Source organism: Choristoneura fumiferana, chromosome 18, assembly GCF_025370935.1.
Source record: "Choristoneura fumiferana chromosome 18, NRCan_CFum_1, whole genome shotgun sequence".
Lineage (NCBI taxonomy): Eukaryota > Metazoa > Arthropoda > Insecta > Lepidoptera > Tortricidae > Choristoneura > Choristoneura fumiferana.
In genome coordinates, this window is record NC_133489.1 from 4,047,576 (window position 1) to 4,068,108 (window position 20,533).

Genomic DNA, 20,533 nt, shown 5'->3' on the forward strand with positions numbered 1-20,533 from the left:
AAAACATGGCCAAAAATTATACTTAACTAGGGCAATGGCCATAGCTTTCAATGGGTACAAACAAATAACATACCTACAAGAAAAGAAAAAAAAAACACGCGTGGTGCTCGTATAAGGACATGGCAAAGTTCATTTTGAGGCTTCCGGCGTCTCTGGATTCGTATTTATAGCAGTGCAGTCTCCAACTCCCTTTCCTTTTTTCTTCCCTCCCTTTTATTTTTCTTTTCTTTTTTCCCTTTCTTTTTTTTGACCCTTTTTCGGTGACAATTGGTGTCATCACCATACAATTTATTGTAATTTTGCTTGCTATAGTTATTATTGTTTTTTGTGTTGGTGGTGGTACTGTGGGGTCCGTTAATAAACATTTTCTTTCTTTCTTTTTTCTTTCTTTCTTTCCAACTCTGTTCCTGCCTAGCAGAATCACTCTCAACATTTAAAACAGTCCCTAATTTCGCAGCACCCGCATTCTGCCAAGTTGAAGGATGACAGGCCAGCTGAAGTCTGCTGCTCACCTGTCGTTGTTGACGCTCCTGGGCCGGCAGTGGAGAGCAGAAATGGCGTGAAGACTGCTGTTCACCTGTAAGGGGTTGATGCTCCTGGGCCGCCAGTATAGGACAGCAGTCTCCAGTCTTTCTGCTCACTTGCCACGTTGATGCAAGCTCCTGGGCCGTTAGTCAGAACAGTTTGGTGTGGAGACTGGCACTCACCATGTTTCGTATGTTGATGCATTCTCCTGAGCCGGCAGTCTCTGGACACGCGTGTGTCTTTTTCTCTCTTTCCTTCTTTCTTCACTCCTTTCTATTTTTTTACTCTTTTCCTGTGAGACTGTTACATCACCTTTCCCTTTATGCATTCTCCTTTATTCTGCAGTATAGGACAGCGGTGGCGTTGTGTCTGCTGCTCACTTGGACGTTGATGCAAGCTCCTGGCCGGTAGTGCAGAACAGTGGTGGTGTGGAGACTGTTACTCACCTGTGTCGCGTTGATGCATTCTCAGCCGGCAGTAGAGGACAGCGGTGGCGTGGAGTCTGCTGCTCACTTGCCGCGTTGATGCAAGCTCCTGGGCCGGTAGTGCAGAACAGTGGTGCGTGGAGACTGTTACTCACCTGTGTCGCGTTGATGCATCTCCTGGGCCGGCAGTAGAGGACAGCGGTGGCGTGGAGTCTGCTGCTCACTTGCCACGTTGATGCAAGGTCCTGGGCCGGTAGTGCAGAACAGTGGTGGTGTGGAGACTGTTACTCACCTGTGTCGCGTTGATGCATGCTCCTGAGCCGGCAGTAGAGACAGCGGTGGCGTGGAGTCTGCTGCTCACTTGCCACGTTGATGCAAGCTCCTGGGCCGGTAGTGCAGAACAGTGGTGGTGTGGAGACTGTTACTCACCTGTGTCGCGTTGATGCATGCTCCTGAGCCGGCAGTAGAGAGCAGCGGTGGCGTGGAGTCTGCTGCTCACTTGCCGCGTTGATGCAAGCTCCTGGGCCGGTAGTGCAGAACAGTGGTGGTGTGGAGACTGTTACTTGTCGTCTTGACGCATGCTCCTGTAGTGGAGAACAGCGCTGGCCTGGAGACTGCAGCTCACCTGTCGTGCTGATGCATGCTCCTGGGCCGGCACTTGGGGAACAGGCGCGTGATGCCGCCGTCGGAGCCGGGCGTGGAGTCGCCCGCGGCGTCCGCGCGCAGCGCGCCTGCGCTCATGTCGCCGCCACGGTCACGCCTGCACCCGCGCTGGCACTGGAACAACCAACACTCATCTCAACAAAGTACCATTTTTCTGGCCCTACTACCAAGAGAAAAAAAATACAATAAAGACTTGGCTGTATGGTCTTCAACCTTTGCATTTCCCCTAAAGGAAGGAATGCGTGTCTTTAGGGTATGCGCGCACGAGCAACTTTTGTCTCCGCGACTATTTTGTCTCTCACATCAAATCTATGGGTTCGTATGGAAGTGCGCACACGTAGCGACGCGACTACCCATAAACTTGATGTTTGAGACAAAATAGTAGCGGAGACAAAAGTTGCTCGTGCGCGCATACCATTAACGTGACGGTACTTTACATAAACTGAAGTGAATATCAGTAGGAAGGTTGGCTAAGTAAAGTTTTTTGAAGAAAAGCAAATCCAATTTTTTTTCTTGATGGTCCTTGTAAGTACCTACTATAGAGCGACGAACGGCAGCAGCTCTTTAATTTTTATTTCCTATCGGTAATAGTTTTTTTATTAGGAACAGTTTCGCCATGTCTGTCTGTCTGTCTGTCTGTCCGTCCGCGGCTTTGCTCAGGAACTATCAGTGCTAGGAAGCTGTAATTTTGCACGAATATATATGTAAACTGCCGACAAAACAGTACATTCAAAAACTAAGAAAAAAATTTTTTTTAGAGTACCTCCATAGACGTAATGTGGGGGTGATTTTTTTCTCATCGAATGTTGTAGTGTGGGGTATCGTTGGATAGGTCTCTTAAAATCATTAGGGGGTTGCTAAAACTTTAATCTTTAGATTCAGTGATTAGTTTGCAAATTATTCAACTTTAAAGTGCAAATTTTCATTACAATTGAAAAAATCTAGGATGGTAGTAAGTCTATCAAATCAAACTTACAAGGAAAACTATAACGATTAGTAGTTTAAGAGTAAATAGCAGCCTAAGGTATAAAAAATACCTCAACTTGGAATATTCCGTACAAAATACGAAATCCTTAGAAAAATATTAATTATTTTTTTCGTCATGGCTACGAAACCCTATTTCGAGCGTGTCCGACACGCTCTTGGCCGGTTTTTTTTTATAGAGATGGGATGCCGTTCAATCGGTATACCAGCATAATGTGCATAGATAATTTTGTTTGAAATAAAGTATTTTCCCTTTTTTTGCAGACACCATTTTGAAATACCTATATATGCTATGTCAATCTAACAGTGACTTTAATGATACCTCTCATAGGTATGTTAAAAACCGTCAAGCCTTTGAGGCTACACAGAGGACCAAAGAAATAAACACGACAAACACACACATACACACAGTCGAAAAACAACCCTCCATCGGGAAGTCGCGTAAAAAGGTTTAGAACTAGTAACCTATTTGGAATACGCTGTAGAACCTCAAACTAGCAACGTCAGCATCTCAGCTCGTATAAAATCGCTGATAAGTCGCTAGTTTCTATAAAGCATGACGTGCCTCACGACACCGCGGCCGCTGCCAAACCACGCGGTCGATACTGACACGTGTACCCCCTAAACGTGAGGTTACATTATTACATTATAACAGAGGGCCTACTCCGAAATTCGAAAATCAAAGTTCGTATCGTCCCACTCACTCTTGTATAAAATAGTATAAGTGTCAGAGGGACGGAACGACACGAACTTCGATTTTAGAATTTCGTAGTAGCCCCGCAGGGCAGTTTCCAGGGTAAAAATATTTAGGCGCTGTTACACCACCCATTGATTCATTTTATTTGGCGGATAAGTGTGATGCCGTCTCCGTCTATTCGAACAAAGCAAACAGAGACGGCATCACATTTATCCGTCAAATAAATTAAATCAATGGATGGTGGGGGTTAGTCCGTCAGTTACATTATTAGAAAATATTGTAAACGTATTTTTGATCTGTTACTTAAACTTTAGGTGTTACTTTTGGGGTATTTCATGACGGAACAATCGCGGCTTATCTTGAAAACAGTCAACAGATGTCATTGCAGCATATCGTACATCAATACGACGAGCAGATGGCCTAGTGGTTAGAGAACCTGACTACGAAGCTTGAGGTCCCGGGTGCGATTCCCGTGTCGGGGCAGATATTTGTATGAAAAATACGAATGTTCGTTCTCGGGTCTTGGGTTTTTAATATGTATTAAAGTATGCATCTATCTATATAATTATATTTATCCGTTGCTTAGTACCCATAACACAAGCTTTGCTAAGCTTACTTTGGGACTAGGTCAATTGGTGTGAATTGTCCCGTGATATTTACTTATTTAATACGAAGGAAGTCTACAATGCAAACAGAGTTAGTGTGACCGTGATAGACCCCTATCTCACCTGATGTATGTGATATGTATTCAGTCCGAAATGTTTGTGGTTGCGTCTGCGTCCACTTACCCACTGCGGCGTTTACCCCACATGACTAGATTTTTGAAATAACTGCTAAGCCGGCCGAAATTATCGCAGTCACGAATGAGTGTCACTGGCATAGGAGTACGAATTCTGTTGGCACACAAGCGTGTCACCGGCCTAAGGCCATAGGACTAAGAACTTTTCGATCGCAGACGTGTGACTTGGCACCGAACGTGTTTATAAATTAAATAACCTCGTTCCGCTCTTTCTCTGGCCCCTCCTCTAAGGGCAAGCTGCGCTCCAGCTCTTTCCTAATGCAAGATATACGGCGTTTTTACTGCCTCGTCGATATGGACGGGACATAGCAAGATATATGTCAAATGTAACACTTTTGAGTATTTCTAAAAAGTTTGTACGGTTTTGATAATGAAACTACCATGAGACTCACACATATTTCATGAAATAATAATACCGGATAATTCACGTCTTAAATCGAGTTCAGTTCTACATCATCATCATCATCATCATCCCAGGCTATATACGTCCCACTGCTGGGCACAGGCCTCCTCTCGGAATGAGAGGGCTTGGGCCGTAGTTCCCACGCGGGCCCAGTGCGGATTGGGAACTTCACACACACCATTGAATTTCTTCGCAGGTTTGTGCAGGTTTCCTCACGATGTTTTCCTTCACCGTAAAGCTCGTGGTAAATTTCAAATGTAATTTCGCACATGAATTCCGAAAAACTCAGAGGTGCGAGCCGGGATTTGAACCCACGATCCTCTGCTTGAGAGGCCATAGGTCAAACCACTCGGCCACCACGGCATATAGTTCTACATGTTTCGGGCCAATTTGTAGCCCTTCTTCCCGGAGCAACGCGACTCGGCGGGTGCTGCAACACGCGCACTGCGCGCCACCGCTCTGGTCGCGCAAGCTGCAGCTGCCGAGTCGAATTGGCCCGAAACATGCCGAGCTAAACTCGATTTAAGACGTGTTGCCGAAAATATTTTTCGAAATGTTAGTACTTCGGGTTGTTAAAACTAACCTAACCTGTAGGGCCCTACAACATAGTCCTGAAATAGGTATACACTAAATAGTTTACAGTTCCAGAAAAAAAATCTCTCGAATGGAAAATTAATCATTTGGGCAAAATATTGTCGGCGAAAGAAAACATCGCGAGGAAACCTGCACAAACATATGAAGCAAATCGATGATGTGTGTAAAGTTTCCAATCCGCACTAGGGCCGTGTGGAAACTTCAACCCAAGCCCTCTTATTATGGGAGGAGGCCAGTGCCCAGCATTGGGACGTATATAGGCTGGGATGATGATGGTGACCTCTAATATAGCTATATTCTAATGCAAGATACGGCGTTTTTATTTCCTTCTCAATATGGACAGTGCCCTTAGTGTAAGTTTTCGGCTACAAAATACGTCACGATCGCATTCGCGTTAAAATCTCAATTTGTATGGAAACACGAACATTGCAAACGTTCCGCTAGAGGCGCTGTTCGTGTTTCCATATAAATTGAGATTATAACGCGAACGCGATCGAGACGTATTTTGTAACCGAAAACTTACACTAAGGGCACTGAACATAGTGGGATATATGTGAAATGTGGCTACTCACTCCAACTACGATCGTAAATTATATACGTTCCTCAGGAAATTCTTTGAGTGGTACCATTAAATCGTAGGAGGCCGTAGATGTAGCTAAACACTTACCCCTAGTGTAAGGTTATGTCGCTATAAACAACTGTTATTTACAAAATAGACAACTTTTATTTATATAGGCTTGAATAAATATACCTAGTCCCATCCACGAAGATGCGTGATTTTGTCAAATTATATATTTATAATAAATTGCAAAGATTTTTTATGATATTTCCAATTCAAAATATTCATAATTTTATAGACGCGAAATCGCGTCCGCGGCAATACGCATCGTCCTAGCCCGCTCCACACTTAGCCCGCGGATCGCGCGCAATGGCTGCGAAGGGGCGCGAACGCTAAGTGTAGAGCCGTTTCGCATATTCTTCGCGGTTTCGCGCTTTGTTCCCCAATTTTGGTCGGTTTTTTGTCCCGCGTCAAAGGGAGCGCGAAGCGCGAACGCGACGCGAACGTGCATGACTCCACACTCGCAGTCCGCGACGGTCAGTATTGTTCGAGTCGTTCGAGTGTTTGGACCTGCACCGTCGTTGTGAAATTGGTGAAAAAAGTGAGCGTAACATGGACAAACGAGCTGGAGTTACAGTTTTAAGAATATTACCAAGCGGAACCCATTTTGTGGGATCCTAACCAATTTTTAATATGTACATAGTTGTAGTACGCTAACGCGCATAAAGTTAGGGACGCAGCAACAGCTACTTCAACGTCCATTTCATTTAACGTTGCGAACATAACTGTGAAAATACCGCGAACCATTGCGAGTGTAGAGTCGTTGTTAAATTCGCGGGCAAGTTCGCTCCGCGAAATCGCGCCGTGATCCGCGGACTAAGTGTAGAGCGCCCATAAGCGATGCGACCATCGCGCGCGCGATTGTTAGGTTAGGACGCCGATTCGAGTTCAATGTGTTTGATCGCGCGCACACGCATCGCGCATCGCGTTCTATTAGGAAGAAGCCTTAAGATGAAGATAGCACCGGACGCGATATCGCGCCTTTGGCAATGAATTAGTTTAAGCTGCGGCTGAATTGGATTTCTTCATTGGTTCTCATAATTTACGCTCTGACACTGCTTTTGAATTATGACAAACTCACTCAAGCGTTCACTAAAAACGAAAAATAACTGAATACTGGCCTTTAGTAGTATAAGAACCTTATTTTTTGCTAAATTTCAAGCCGACATTAAACTTACAAACACACTAATCGCATTTGCATAAATTCTTTTTCAAAACGTAACCAAAATAAATAAATTACTTAACTTCTTTAATAAGCCTTGCTTTTTAACCTAATTTATGGTTAGACATTTCTCCGAGAACTTAATATTTAATTAAAAAGAAGAAACGCTCTGCTTTTGTTTTTACGTAAAAAAAAATGTCATTTCCATTTTGCGAGTAACGAAGGTTGTGCCGTAAATGGTGCTTTAATTACTGTGGAGAACTGTCGACTATTCTTTTAGAATATTTTTTGTTTAATAAGTAGAGTCCTTAGAAACGGCTGGCAATTAAAAACTACGACAAAATGTAATTAATGAGGTTCTCAAGTAGACACGTATATATATTTTTTAATATTTATACAATGTTTTAATTAAATAACTGAAAACTTGAAAGTAGTTTATTCAGAATCGAGAGGAGCAATTACACTATGTTAAAGCAGGTTGCGTTTTTTAGGGTTCCAGAGCCAAAATGGCTAAAACGGAACCCTTATAGTGTCGTCAAGTCCGTCTGTCTGTCTGTCTGTCTGTCCGTCCGTCCGTATGTCACAGGCATTTTACTCGAAAACTACAAGATGTATATCAATGAAATTTGGAGTACAGATGTCTTGTAAAAGCCGCTATTTAGTTTTGTAGTTAAGTTACAAAAATAAATATTTCTAGGAGGGGCACTCCATACAGGTAACAGAAATTGAAAAAAAAAAAAAAACTAACTCGCTACAACGTGTGGCAAGTTCGACAGCTCTTTTGAAGTGAAGATTTCCGGAAATAATCGCTCCCAAAGTAGCAAAATTTGTGTCCCCCTCCCTTTTATCTTGTAAACCGTTTGTCCAAAAAATATGCAAAAAATATGGAAAGGTAACGCTTAATAAATACGTGCAACGAAAATTGGTTTCAACATGGTCTCGGGGTCTCAGGTATACCGTTTTTGAGTTGTTGCCGAAAAACTGCGCTTCTCAACAAAAAGACGTAAGTTCCGTGAAGATACTTGTTTTTTTTTTTGTAATGGCTACGGAACCCTATTTTGGGCGTGTCTGACACGCTCTTGGCCGGTTTTTAATACCTCTTTTACTATGCACGCGCAGTTTAGAGGTTTACAAATGCAATATTGCAATAAAAATGTAGCGACGTTGCATATAATTCCACTTGACAGTCCGACGATACCATGGTATCCAAAACCAAAATGCTTCAACCCGCCCGTGGATACTTTAGTGTCATAAAGTTTAACCATGATTTTGTGCACAAATCTTTAATTATATGCTACTGTTTTATAAATATTAAACATTAATTTACGTCTCAGTATTTCGTATTTACTCAAAACCTTGTAGTTAAAAAATTGTGGAAGCACAGAGCGGTTTGTCCGTCGATAAAAAAAACGGAAACTGGAGGCAAATCGGTCGCGCGCTCCGGCCGCACTGTCAAGTGGTTAGATGATTTAATACTGGCGTTTTGTTCTGACAGTTTTGATTATAGTTAAATGCCATAAACAGGACTTATCACGACAAAAGAGATCTTAAACGAGGAAACGCCACTGACGTGCACGAACTACCAGTTCTTTTCAGTTCAATAATTAACACCTAGTATAATTTTCAACGAATGAATTACTGAACCCAAAATAGCAAGAGGTATAGAATATTATCGTGTATGTTCCTTTCAGAACCTAATTTTCAAGCAATTAACTTCTCTGCGGACCGAGAGGAGGAATTACAAATGTAAAAGAAAAACTATTACAAAGTCAATGAGACGAGATATATCATCTTTGTCTGATACATTATTATTACTATTTCGCTCCCTTTCTGTCGCATGACATAATTTATCTCGTCTCGTTGGCTTTACTTTAATAAGTTTTACAAGTTATAAATGAGTACGTACTTAATGGTCAAACAAGACTTAAAGTTCTACTGTTAAAAGCTTTTTAGGTAGATTAAAAACTTGGAACTACGGAATCGTAAAATCTGCACAGTTCTGACAGCCCTTGGTACATTCTACATTTAATTAAATGACGAAGTATACCAAAGGCTTGACGCCTCTGCGTACCAATTAGCACGCATTAATTGGAATTTGATCTTGTTGCGTACTACTTAAGTGTCCATTTCTATTGCTTTTAATATTAAAGGAGGTGGTAATTAAATGGAGTGATGTCGCTGCTAAATTAAATTTGGGAGTAGATTTCATTTTAATAGCTGCAATCAAGCAAGGAACGGATTGAATATGGAAGAATTCATGCTCTTTAAAAATAGTTGTAGTTAATTTGTTGAATCAGGCGTTACTTCGCGGAGGTCCAATATATCAAGGAACTATAAACGAAATTTACTTTTCACTTCTCATGCTCGTAAAGTTCGTGTTTATGCTGGATTTAGGCGACATAAAATGACTTTTTATGCTCTAGTGCATAAAGTAAAATCATGTGTCAACAGCTTGTCAACATGCAGCCACAAACAAAAAAGTTTCTACATATTTTTTTAGTAATTTGTAATTTATGTAATACTAAAAATCAGTCAAATCAATCAAAATAAATCAATAAAACTAAAAGTAATGCAATCTAAGTGAAAAGCAGAGCGTAAAACTCGAGCATTTTCCCTCGACGTCTACGTCTTGTGTAAAATGGCTCGTTTTATGCTCTTGTTGTACAATCTATAGTCTGGCAAAAAAGAGTAGAAATTAAAAAGTGGCAACACTGTAGTGTCCACCCTTTTTGGTTTGAAAGCTTTGAAAGGGATGACACTACAGTGTTGCTACTTTTTAATTTGTACTCTTTTTTGCCAGACTATACTACTAGTGCGCAGTTCCAGTGTGTGCAGATGTTTCGACACAATGAGGGTTTTGTTATAGGTTAGTTGGCACTAGTATCGTGAACGTGAGGTCCGTTTCACAACTTTGACATCAGTTTGTGATTGGTTAACTAAAGCTACTGTTACACATGCTCGTTACTAGCACGTAAGCTACTAGCACAGAGTGCATGTGTGTACAGGACATGCTACTATTGAGCATGCTTTTTAGTGGCATGCTCTCTAATTGCTATTGCCCTGCTATTTTTGAACATGCTAGTTAATGCGGGAGTGGAATAGGGCAAGGTAATAAATAAGCAAGTGTGAACGCATTTGCTTAATGAACAGTCAAGGGCAAATATATATAAACACTTTAGTACCTTGTCTATTTTTGTCATATTTGAACTGCCATATATGAACTGTCACAGTGGTTAAAGTGACAAGGTACTAAAGTGTATACATATTTTTGCCCTTGACTGAACATGCTAGTATTGGTAGTGCCACGAGAGTTGCAAGTGAAAGATTGCAAAAAAAAATTACTAAAAGTGAATTTGTTATAAATTAATTAATTTATTACCCTTGATTTTGCGAAAAGCCGTAACGGCCACAGCTTTGCAACCGTAGGCCGTAGGTTTTGATATTTTTTGGCCTGAAAGCCGTAGAACACGGTAATGGCCGAGGCAAACACTGACTTTGAACTGGCAATATCAATAGGCATGTGTATCGGAGTGTTTGTTTTGAGCATGCTTATTTAGGAGCATACTCAAAACTAGCACGCTTATTGCTAACAAATGTACCTAAATAGTCCATGGAGCATGCTCCATTACTGGCATGCTGATAAAGCATGCTTGCTAGCATGCTAGTAACGAGCATGTGTAAAAGTAGCTTTAGTGAGCCAATCACAAGCAATACAATACAATACAATACAATACAATAACTCTTTATTGCACACCAATACAGTAAACAGTACAGAGAACACAAGTATATACATAAAGATTTTCTAAGGTAAGCAATAGGCGGCCTTATCGCTTCAGAGCAATCTCTTCCAGGCAACCTTTACAAGGGACAGAAATAAGGAATACATTTACAATACTGTATCGTCAACGACTGTTGAACTCGCTATGAATACATAGATACTTAGTATTAAACAGAGTTCAAGACTGAAAGAATAGTTTCTTCTTTTTAGTTTTTATTTAAAGCTTTCTTTACACAGTTGTTTTTTTTTATTAAACTTTATTCACAAAAAAATATTGTAGGCGTACAAGGGAGAAACATCGTGAAGCGTTGCGATGAAGGAAAACATCGTGAGGAAACCTGCACAAACCTGCGAAGCAATTCAATGGTGTGTGTGAAGTTCCCAATCCGCACTGGGCCCGCGTGGGAACTATGGCCCAAACCCTCTCATTCTGAGGGGAGGCCTGTGCCCTGCAGTGGGACGTATATAGGCTGGGATGATGATGACAAGGGAGAAAATAACACGCATTCTCTGAAAAGATTCTGTGCTGTAATCAAATGTGTGATGTGATAACGTAAAAACCGTTATTTGAGACGCAGCCACATAATGACGTCTCTGCTGTATACTACATATATGTAAGTACATAATACGTTAATACAGATACAGCCAGTCCTTGTATGAAGATGACGAGCGCGTCTGTAATGAGGTAAAGCGAGCAAAATTAACACAAGATATCCTTCTACTATCTAATATTATTATTACTATTCTTATATTATTACGAGGGTCGTGGGTTCAAACCCCGGCTCGCACCTCTGAGTTTTTCGAAATTCATGTGCGGAATTACATTTGAAATTTACCACGAGCTATGCGGTGAAGGAAAACATCGTGAGGAGACCTGCACAAACCTGCGAAGCAATTCAATGGTGCGTGGTGAAGTTCCCAATCCGCACTGGGCCTGCGTGGGAACTATGGCCCAAGCCCTCTTGTTCTGAGAGGAGGCCTGTGCCCAGCAGTGGGACGTATATAGGCTGGGATGATGATCTAATATTATAAAGGTGAAAGTATGTGAGTATGTGTGGCTGTTTGTTACTCCTTCACGCTAAAACGGCTTGACGGATTTACATGAAATTTTGTAAGTAGATAGCTGGTCGCCTGGAATAAAACGTAAGCCAATTTTTATCTCTATAAATTCTCGAAATCTCAACCAGGAGTTCATGAAATTTGGCATGATGTTTAATAGAAAAAAAGGTGTAACTTTGCGGTGGTTCGTATCAATGAACCACCGCTATGTCAGTGCTCTAAACTAAGCAAAGTTTGTACTATGGATACTAGGCAACGGACAAACATACTTATAAAGATAAATACATACTTAAATAGATATTAAACATCCAAGACCCGAGAACAACCATTCGTATTATTCATACAAATATCTGCCTCGGCCGGCAATCGAACCCCAAGCTTTGTAAGTTCTCTAACCACTTGGCCACCCGGTAGTCGACCGTCGTCGTTTACCCTATGTAATTGTACAAAAGAAAAAAAACAAAATACAATTATTGACAAACTGAGATACATGTACAAAGGCGGACTTATCCCTTTAAGGGATCACTATAAGTCAACCTACGAGTGAAAAGGTATTACATAGATAAAATTTGCTTCAGGAGTTAAAAAAAGGTTTTTATTTAGACTTTTAACTAATTTTTGCGCTACACCCCTTCTTTTAGTGTCGTCACCCCTACCTAATTAGCAAGCGAGGTAAAAGTTCACATTTAAAGGTCAAAAAGGGAAGGTCAACCGACGCATAACAAATAAAAGGTAATAGTTAGGCCGTATCAGTTCAGTAGGCCGGCTACGAATCCATACTAATATTATAAATGCGAAAGTGTGTGTTTTTATGTTTGTCCGTCTTTCAGGACGGAGCGACGGATCGACATGATTTTTGGCATAGAAATAGTTTAAAAGACTACTTTTTATCCCGGAAAAATGCAGTTCCCGAGGGAACAGCGCGCGATAACCGAGCTCAACGCGGGCGAACCCGCGGGCATAAGCTAGTAAGCTATAAACAATTTGTCTTTACTACAAAAACAATGTTGATCAAAAGAACATTTTATAACGAAATAAATTAAAATGCATTTATTTAAAAAAAAGAGAAGTAGAATACAGTACAGACAAGGTCAAAGATATAAAAAAAAAACCCACCCATACCCATATTCCCCAAATAAATCATTTCATTTCATTTCAATTCATTTCTACTGTCACTGACTTCTGACGATTTTAAGTATACAAAATTTCAAAGAAGAAATAACAGCGGCAAGGTACTAAAGCAGACGTTTTCAACCGGTGTGCCGAGATTGTCGCGAAGTGTATGCTTTTTGGAGTTACGTTACGTACCTAAAGGTGTCAACAAACCCTATTGTTATGGGTATACTCCCTCTACGCGCCAGTCCGACTCGCACTTGGCTATTTTTACTGGCGTTCCGTGACACTTTGATGAACGAAAAGTGTGCCGTTAAAACCAAAAGGTTGAAAACGGCGTACTAAAGTGTAAAGATATCTTTGACCTCGACTGTACAACTAGAATGTAATAATCAAGATAAGTAAAGTTGACGTCTCAAATCAGAAAAAAAAACTTAAGTTTCGTACACTAAATGGATAGACTTTTCTTAAGTTTTCTTGACCCTTTTACCTACATCTTTAAAATTATTTCTAAAAACGAAACGCAACCCTTCTAAATTTAAACAAGTTGATGTATCCCAGGGTTAATATTTGAACTGTCACATGGGAAAAAAAACTGTCTACGTATTTTGAACTCTATGCCAATGAAATTTATGTCACAAATTGTGACGCCACCATTGTTGCTTACGGTACTCGAAATCATAAAAGTTCCAACGGCTCCAAAGAAACTCTGCAGATCTGAAACGACTTGTTTCGCGACGAAATGCGAGGGAATTGTTTAATTAACGAACGAATTAAACGTGGAACACGTTAATTAAGACATATTTACATGGGAATGTTGCCAGTTCATAAATACGAAGGCAAAATAACTGAACATGTTTAAGTTTTGTATGTTTTTCCTAATGTATCTATAGAAAGTTTTTAAAACTGTTTTTAATTAAAAATAATTTAATAATAGTACATTGTGTCTTAAGGGCGGTAAATAAAGAATTACGAAGGAGGGTCTATTAGAAGCCCGAAGTCGAAGACTGAGGGATTTAATGAGTCGATGTTCGTAATTCTAGTACCGCCCGTGCGACATACAATGTTTTTCATCACATTTGCGAGTAACATTTTGTATTTTTAAAAGAAAAAATATAATTCTTCCAAATATTGGCGACACCTTCTAATAGACTCTCGTTCGTAATTCCTTATTTACCGCCCTTAAAACACAATGTACTATTCTTTATGGTTCTTTGATTTTCGGCGAAAAGCGAGGATCACTGTCTTTTATTAAAAAAAAGGTTTAATAGAAACAAAGAAACCAAACAACCAAAAAGAACCAAAAAGAACGAATCAAAATTGTATAGCTGATACTGTTGCTCAAACAACCGAAGCATATTTTAGACGTGTTCCTTGGAGATTTGTTTAATCGGGTACCTAAATGGAGGACATGGGAGACGACATGGTCCGCACCGAGATACTTCTCTATGTTAATTAATACATAAAAGATCAATTGAGTTGTAGATCAGAACATCGCAAAGAATATCGCGGTCGCTGGAACCCAAGCAGACATTTCTGATGTGGCATTTACCTTTTTTTAACATTCCTTCTGCTTCGCACCTGAAACAATTAAATACATCATGAATTACTGGAATAATTTAAACCGGCCATTAGGGCCAGTTCACATTATTCCAGTGAAATCGTCCCAATGGGCATGACACTGCGGTGCTCGATCTGTCTCGTACGACTCGTTAGTATTGTGAGCCAGCAATGTATCGCTACTGGACCGATTTTACTGGAATAGTGTGAACGGGCCGTAAAAGGTCGGAATTAAACTTATTCAAAACTGAATCACGCAAATAATTAAATGAATGCTCTAACAGGCTAAGTTCGTTAAATGTTTTACAAACTCAATGATCCAAGTTGAGGAAAATGAAAAGTATTTTAGAGAGATAAAAGGAAGTAAGTGTGCAAATGGAGAGGTCACCCCGACCGACTGTGCTCGATCTTTTTGAGGTTCCATAGCTGTAATAAGAAACCCTTTAAATTTTGCTTAGAGACTATTGTACAATAAAACTGTACCTAATTTTGCACAATGAGTATACAATTTTTCATTTTATTTTTCCACTAGATTTAGCCCGCGGCTTTGCCTGCGTGGAATTCGGTCATCGCGCGCTGTTCTCTCAGGAACTATAGCCATTTTCCGGGATAAAAAGTAGCCTATGTCACTCTCTGGCCTATAAACTATCTTTATGCCAAAAATCACGTCGATCCGTCGCTCCGTTTCGACGCGAAAGACGGACAAACATACAAACACACACGCTTGCGCATTTATAATATTAGTGTGGATTTCGTGAATATTATGTACTTCTACGCTGTATTACAACTTTCTAACACTTTCATCTCTGAACTAAGCCGCGAATTCCGCATTGGCGTATCTAGGGTTATTTTTCAGGAGGGGCCTGTCCTGGATTTTTGTGTGAAGATATCAGTATTATAGAATTTTGAATTGGTAGCCCAACATCCTGGGGTGAGCACGGCCCACCCGGCCCCCCCCCCCCTCTATATACGTCTATGGTATTCCGTCCCGTTTTAACAACGGAACCCTAACAAACCTCTAATCTGTTGTAAGAATAAGATTGTAAAGGATAATTTTGAGAAGAAAATTTCTACAAACATTATAAATACGACGTTTTAAACTTTCGTGATTCTCACTCATAGTCAATATACCACAAACGCGATCGCGATTAGTGATCAAGTGCGGGTAGTTCGAAGGACTCGCGCTGCTAGGCAGACTTGACACCCCACACTTCAGTCTACTCGTGACCACGGCAACTGTAACGTTGCCGAAACGTCGAGGTAAATATTACTTGTGTAATAATAGCGTGATAAGTACCGTTTGTGGTATTTTGACTATTGTAAATACGAACAAGGAAAGCATTCAAACAGTACAAAGAAACAAGAACACTGAACTACAATAATTTCCTTGCTCACCCGCGACCTTACAATAGCTAAGCTTATGCAAAATATGCGTGTTCATGCAGTTCCTCCACCTCCACACTGTAAGAACACACACAAATCACACAAACCCATCTATCACCACACCACACTACACTGACGCGTTTCGAACTCAAACAGAGCTCATCTTCAGAGTGACACAACCGTATGTGGGTACTTGGGGAGTTACAGTGACAAGTTAAAACGGTGGTTGTGGTTCGTTAGTCTAACAACTGGTAGCATGGTGTACGGTTGTGTCACTCTGAAGATGAGCTCTGTTTGAGTTCGAAACGCGTCAGTGTAGTGTGGTGGTGGTGATAGATGGTTTTGTGTGTTTTGTGTGTGTTCTTACAGTGTGGAGGTGGAGGAACTGCATGAACACGCATATTTGCATAAGCTTAGCTATTGTAAGGTCGCGGGTGAGCAAGGAAATTATTTTAGTTCATTGATATGGACCTCCGCAAAGTAACGCCTGATTCAATAAACAAGAACACATTATTTTTTATTCTGTTTACTCCGCACGAACATCTTTGAGATATCCCTCCGTGTATGTATTAAGCATTGAGAGATTTTGCTGGATTTTACACTCCACTTCATGTGAATTTGTTACATTCATAAATATTAAATAAAGTCCCGGATATATGAATATTAAGCGTATTTAGAAGCGTGTCGCAGTAATCCAGGCTTCGAGAATTATCCGTGCATTCTACATTTCACGACAGTATCATCACTACTTTAAAATAAATTTTATGTGAATTCTGTTTTTTCTCAAAGTAATAACGATATCCATCTATCAAACTTCACCCTTATGTTAGTTTTCCATTGGTATTCACGAACCAGTTAACTTAAGCCCTATTTACAACATGCAAGAACCTGCATCTAAGTTTCATTACATCCCAGACTATTAAAGGACAATGAATACAGTTGATTAAACAAATACCGCACTGTAGTGAAACTCGCATGCAATTTATCGCATTGTCTAAATGGGGCTTAAATCTCTCATTATACGAACTGCAAAGTTAGTCAAGTTAGAGTGAATAGGCTGTTTCGGAACTAGTAAGACCTCTGGCCTCATCTGCACGTTTCATCAGGTTAGATAGAGATCAATCACGGGTCAGTTTTATGATAAAAAAAGATGTTCTTGGGTCAATCAACTTTTTTACCGACACTAATCTGTCCGCGACATTTTTCAAACAATGACAGTTTTTTGTAAGTAAACATGTTTTTTTCTGTGATTTAATAGATGGTGTACATGCATACATGCCATCCTACGTAAGTTCAACCTATTAAACCGTGAAATATCTTGTTGGAAGTATGATTTTTTGGTAACGCCAGAGTCAATTTTGGTAACACAGGAGACGCCCAAAGTGTCGGTAAAATAGTTGATTGGCCCTCTTGCCAATCGAACCACAATGGTTGAATTTCTTGTATTTCTTCTCAGTCAGGGATAACGTAGTCTCTTCGAAACGATGGCAGAATATACTGTAGAATCAGCTTAACATGATTTGAAAGGGATCTAGCCAAAAACAGGTCAATCGTATTATTTGGGATAAAGAAAGTACATATCATCCTATCATCACCGTCATCATCATCCTAGCCTGCACTCATGAAATCGGGCACAGGACTTTCAGAGTGAGAGGGCTTGGGCCGTAGTACCTACGCGAGCCCAAGACATATTGGGATCTTCACTTAACCTGAGATTTGACGGCTGGTTTAAGATTGGAAACCATTGTAGTAACTTGGTGATACTCACGCTAAGTATTTTAAAATCGCGTCTGCCGTTTACGCCCTACGCTGTCACAAAAAGAGTTCAAAATAACAATAACTCTGTGGGAAGTCCAAAGCTTGTTCATTTTATTTTTTAGACAACTTTGCCGGGAGTTGTTTCTTGATAATAACAACATTGTAGATAAAGGGTAGTAATGAAGAACTTTCGGGAAGTTTTGTAAACAGCCGTCGGGGATGTTTGAATAAATGAGTATATTGTTCGCGAATCTGGGAGGTTTTTAATGAAACGACTGTACTATACTGTTTGGTGTGGGAATAAAATTAGAACTTTAACGAAGATTTAATTAACACACGAGTATTGTAATTTACTTAAATAAACGTACCTAAAGAGAGACATGAAACACTCAAGAGCAAACAACTCTAGTCCAAACATTCGTATTATTCATAAAAATATCTGCCCGAACAGGGATCGATACCGGGACCTCAAGAAAGAACTTGACTATAAAGTTATCTAACTACTAGGCTATCCGGTCATCCGATAGACACTACTATATACTATTACTACAGTCAGCAGCAGAAGTGAATGAGCAGATACCGTGCTCAAAATGATTGTCACACAAATGATTGTGTAGATCATTTTAAGCAACACAGCGTCCAAAAGCGCTCATCTAAATCAACTGCTGACTGTACTCACTCTGATTTCCCGCGCATCAAATCATTAAACGACCTACACAAACAAACAATCTCCCAAAAACAAACAGCGTCAGCATAAACATTGCATTCCCAAAACCATCATACATACCTTATGAAACAATAAAATGTAACACAATCAAAAGCCACAGGCCATAAAAATAAGGGTTACGGCTCACGGGCCCTAAACAAACCGAACTGGGTGTACACACGTCCTAATAAGGCCCTGGGTAACAGCACTTATCTGCTTTTAACTGTTAAACCCTTTAAATTAAGCAGTTAACGGAGATCGCTCATGCTTGGTACCCAGGGATTACAGAACTTTCATTAGGGAAAACACGTTCGTGGTTCAACAAAATTTAATGGATTGTGATTTGCGATGATTTTTGACGGTAAGGGAGATTATTATGAGGTTACATTATACAAGTAAACTTGAACATTTAACAGGTTTTTTTTTGTAAAGGTTTTGTTATTGCTATGCCCTTAAACCGGATTTTACAGTCAAGTTCATAAACGTGTGAGCAAAATTTTGATCAAAAATACATACACGAACACGACTCTATTGTTAACGGCGTAGAAGCGTGTTCAGATATTTTTCAACTTTATGAACTCGACTATCTAAGGTGACATGTACAAAGTGCAATGATGAAATAAATAAAATAATACGTTGCCTTCGCGTTCTTGAATAACTTAGTTTATTGTGATTGGTTTTTCGTAGTCTTTTTGTATTTTTTTATTTCAACTCCAAATTTGTTCCTTTTACGGGTATCCCGTGAAACCATAATAATATCGAAAATACAAACTGAGACATGGATGCACAGAAAAGCCAGAAAAAGAGACCAGCGCTGGGAATCGAACCCAGGTCTCAGCAATCCGTGCTGCGTAACCCTACACACACGCTGGACAGGAATCTAGAAACGAATTTTTCCTATGCATACATATCTCAGTATAGTGCTGCTGCATCAGTTTGTATTTTCGATATGGTTAGTTTATTGTTTAAAACCAGTAAAAGTAAAAAAAATCTAATTCAATGTGTAATCTCACCTTTGAGCTGTACATTATGAACATCGATTACTGTATGATTTTTCAATGATTGCTGTACGCCTATGAGCAAAACATAGTATTGCACGCCAAACTTTTCCACCACATACAATGTTCTAATTTTGCACTTCGTAGTATATAGGGCCAGGTGCACCTTTGTTTACAATATAATCACTTCGAGTTTGAATATGGAAAGATAAGTCAAGTACTATTTGAAAATCAAGCAAAGATCTCTAGTTGTTCAATCAAACTAACCCAACCACTGCTGAAATGCTGGTATTTTTTTCATACCTACACATTCAGTGCCAAGAACTAAACACTAGAGTTATGTTACAATGCGGACAATGCTAATGCTGTACCACGAAGTGCAAAATCGAACTTGCCGTCCCGCTGACGCTAATTTTATATAACACGAGAGTGAGACGGACGGTACTATACGAACTTCGATTTTCGTAGGAGCCCCCCTGCTGCAGGTTACTAGCGTTAACGCGTAACATTGCGTGACAGTGAATGTGTTAAAACCGCGCGTTTCCGCAGCCAACTGAACAAGCTGTCCCCCCTGCGCACCCGCAATGTTTATTTACGACGTGTTTGCGCCGAGCGCCTTGCGAGGGGCGTCGCGGCGCAGTATTAAAATTTTCTCTTGTTTTGTTTTAGAGCACTCACCAACCGCATGTTTTGCGGCAGTAACGAGACCACTGTAAAACAAGTCATAAGTTTTGGAGTAACAAGGGAAATATCTCCATACCAAACTTCATCTACATCGCTATAGCAGTCTAAGCATGAAGATGTAATAGGTACGTAATCAGACAGACAGCCAGAGTTACTTTCGTACTTATAATACTTCATCATCATCATCATCATCATATTAGCCATAGGACGTCCACTGTTAGACATAGGCCGGCGCCATCCTCTCTTCACGGCTCCAGAGGGGCTCCACACGAGACGCGCCAGGAACTCGTCTACCGCCAGGGCAATAGCCCTGCTTAACGCTATGCTGGACAAGCACCAGGAAACTGAAGTACTTGCTGGGAATTGGCACTCTGTGCTGGATAGTATTGTGAAGTTTTTATCCAATAATAATTTGTAAAGTATTCAAATCCATTTTCTATGTTCGTTTTGGTTATGTTTGGGTATGTATTGTGTTCTTTATTATTATTTGTGATCCATGTTGATTTATGTGAAGCATGTAACGTGATAGGCGTTTTGGTTTTTCACATTGTAAGCCTATTATTGTATTGTTTTGAATAAACAAATAGGCCTCCCTCATGGACCTCCAGTGGCCTCGGTTGAAA

General features: G+C 40.3%; 1 protein-coding gene across 1 annotated transcript in view; it reads right to left on the reverse strand.

Annotated features, from left to right (window-relative positions):
• LOC141438364 (uncharacterized) overlaps nucleotides 1–20,533 on the reverse strand; it is a 232,998-nt gene that overhangs the window by 40,228 nt on the left and 172,237 nt on the right. The window contains exons 4-7 of the mRNA XM_074102222.1: nucleotides 14,374–14,402; nucleotides 1,576–1,727; nucleotides 1,106–1,163; nucleotides 513–662 (exon numbers count right to left, since the gene is read on the reverse strand). Of these exons, the coding sequence (XP_073958323.1) occupies nucleotides 513–662; nucleotides 1,106–1,163; nucleotides 1,576–1,691 (324 nt within the window). The 5' untranslated portion in view covers nucleotides 1,692–1,727; nucleotides 14,374–14,402. The remainder of the gene's footprint in view (nucleotides 1–512; nucleotides 663–1,105; nucleotides 1,164–1,575; nucleotides 1,728–14,373; nucleotides 14,403–20,533) is intronic.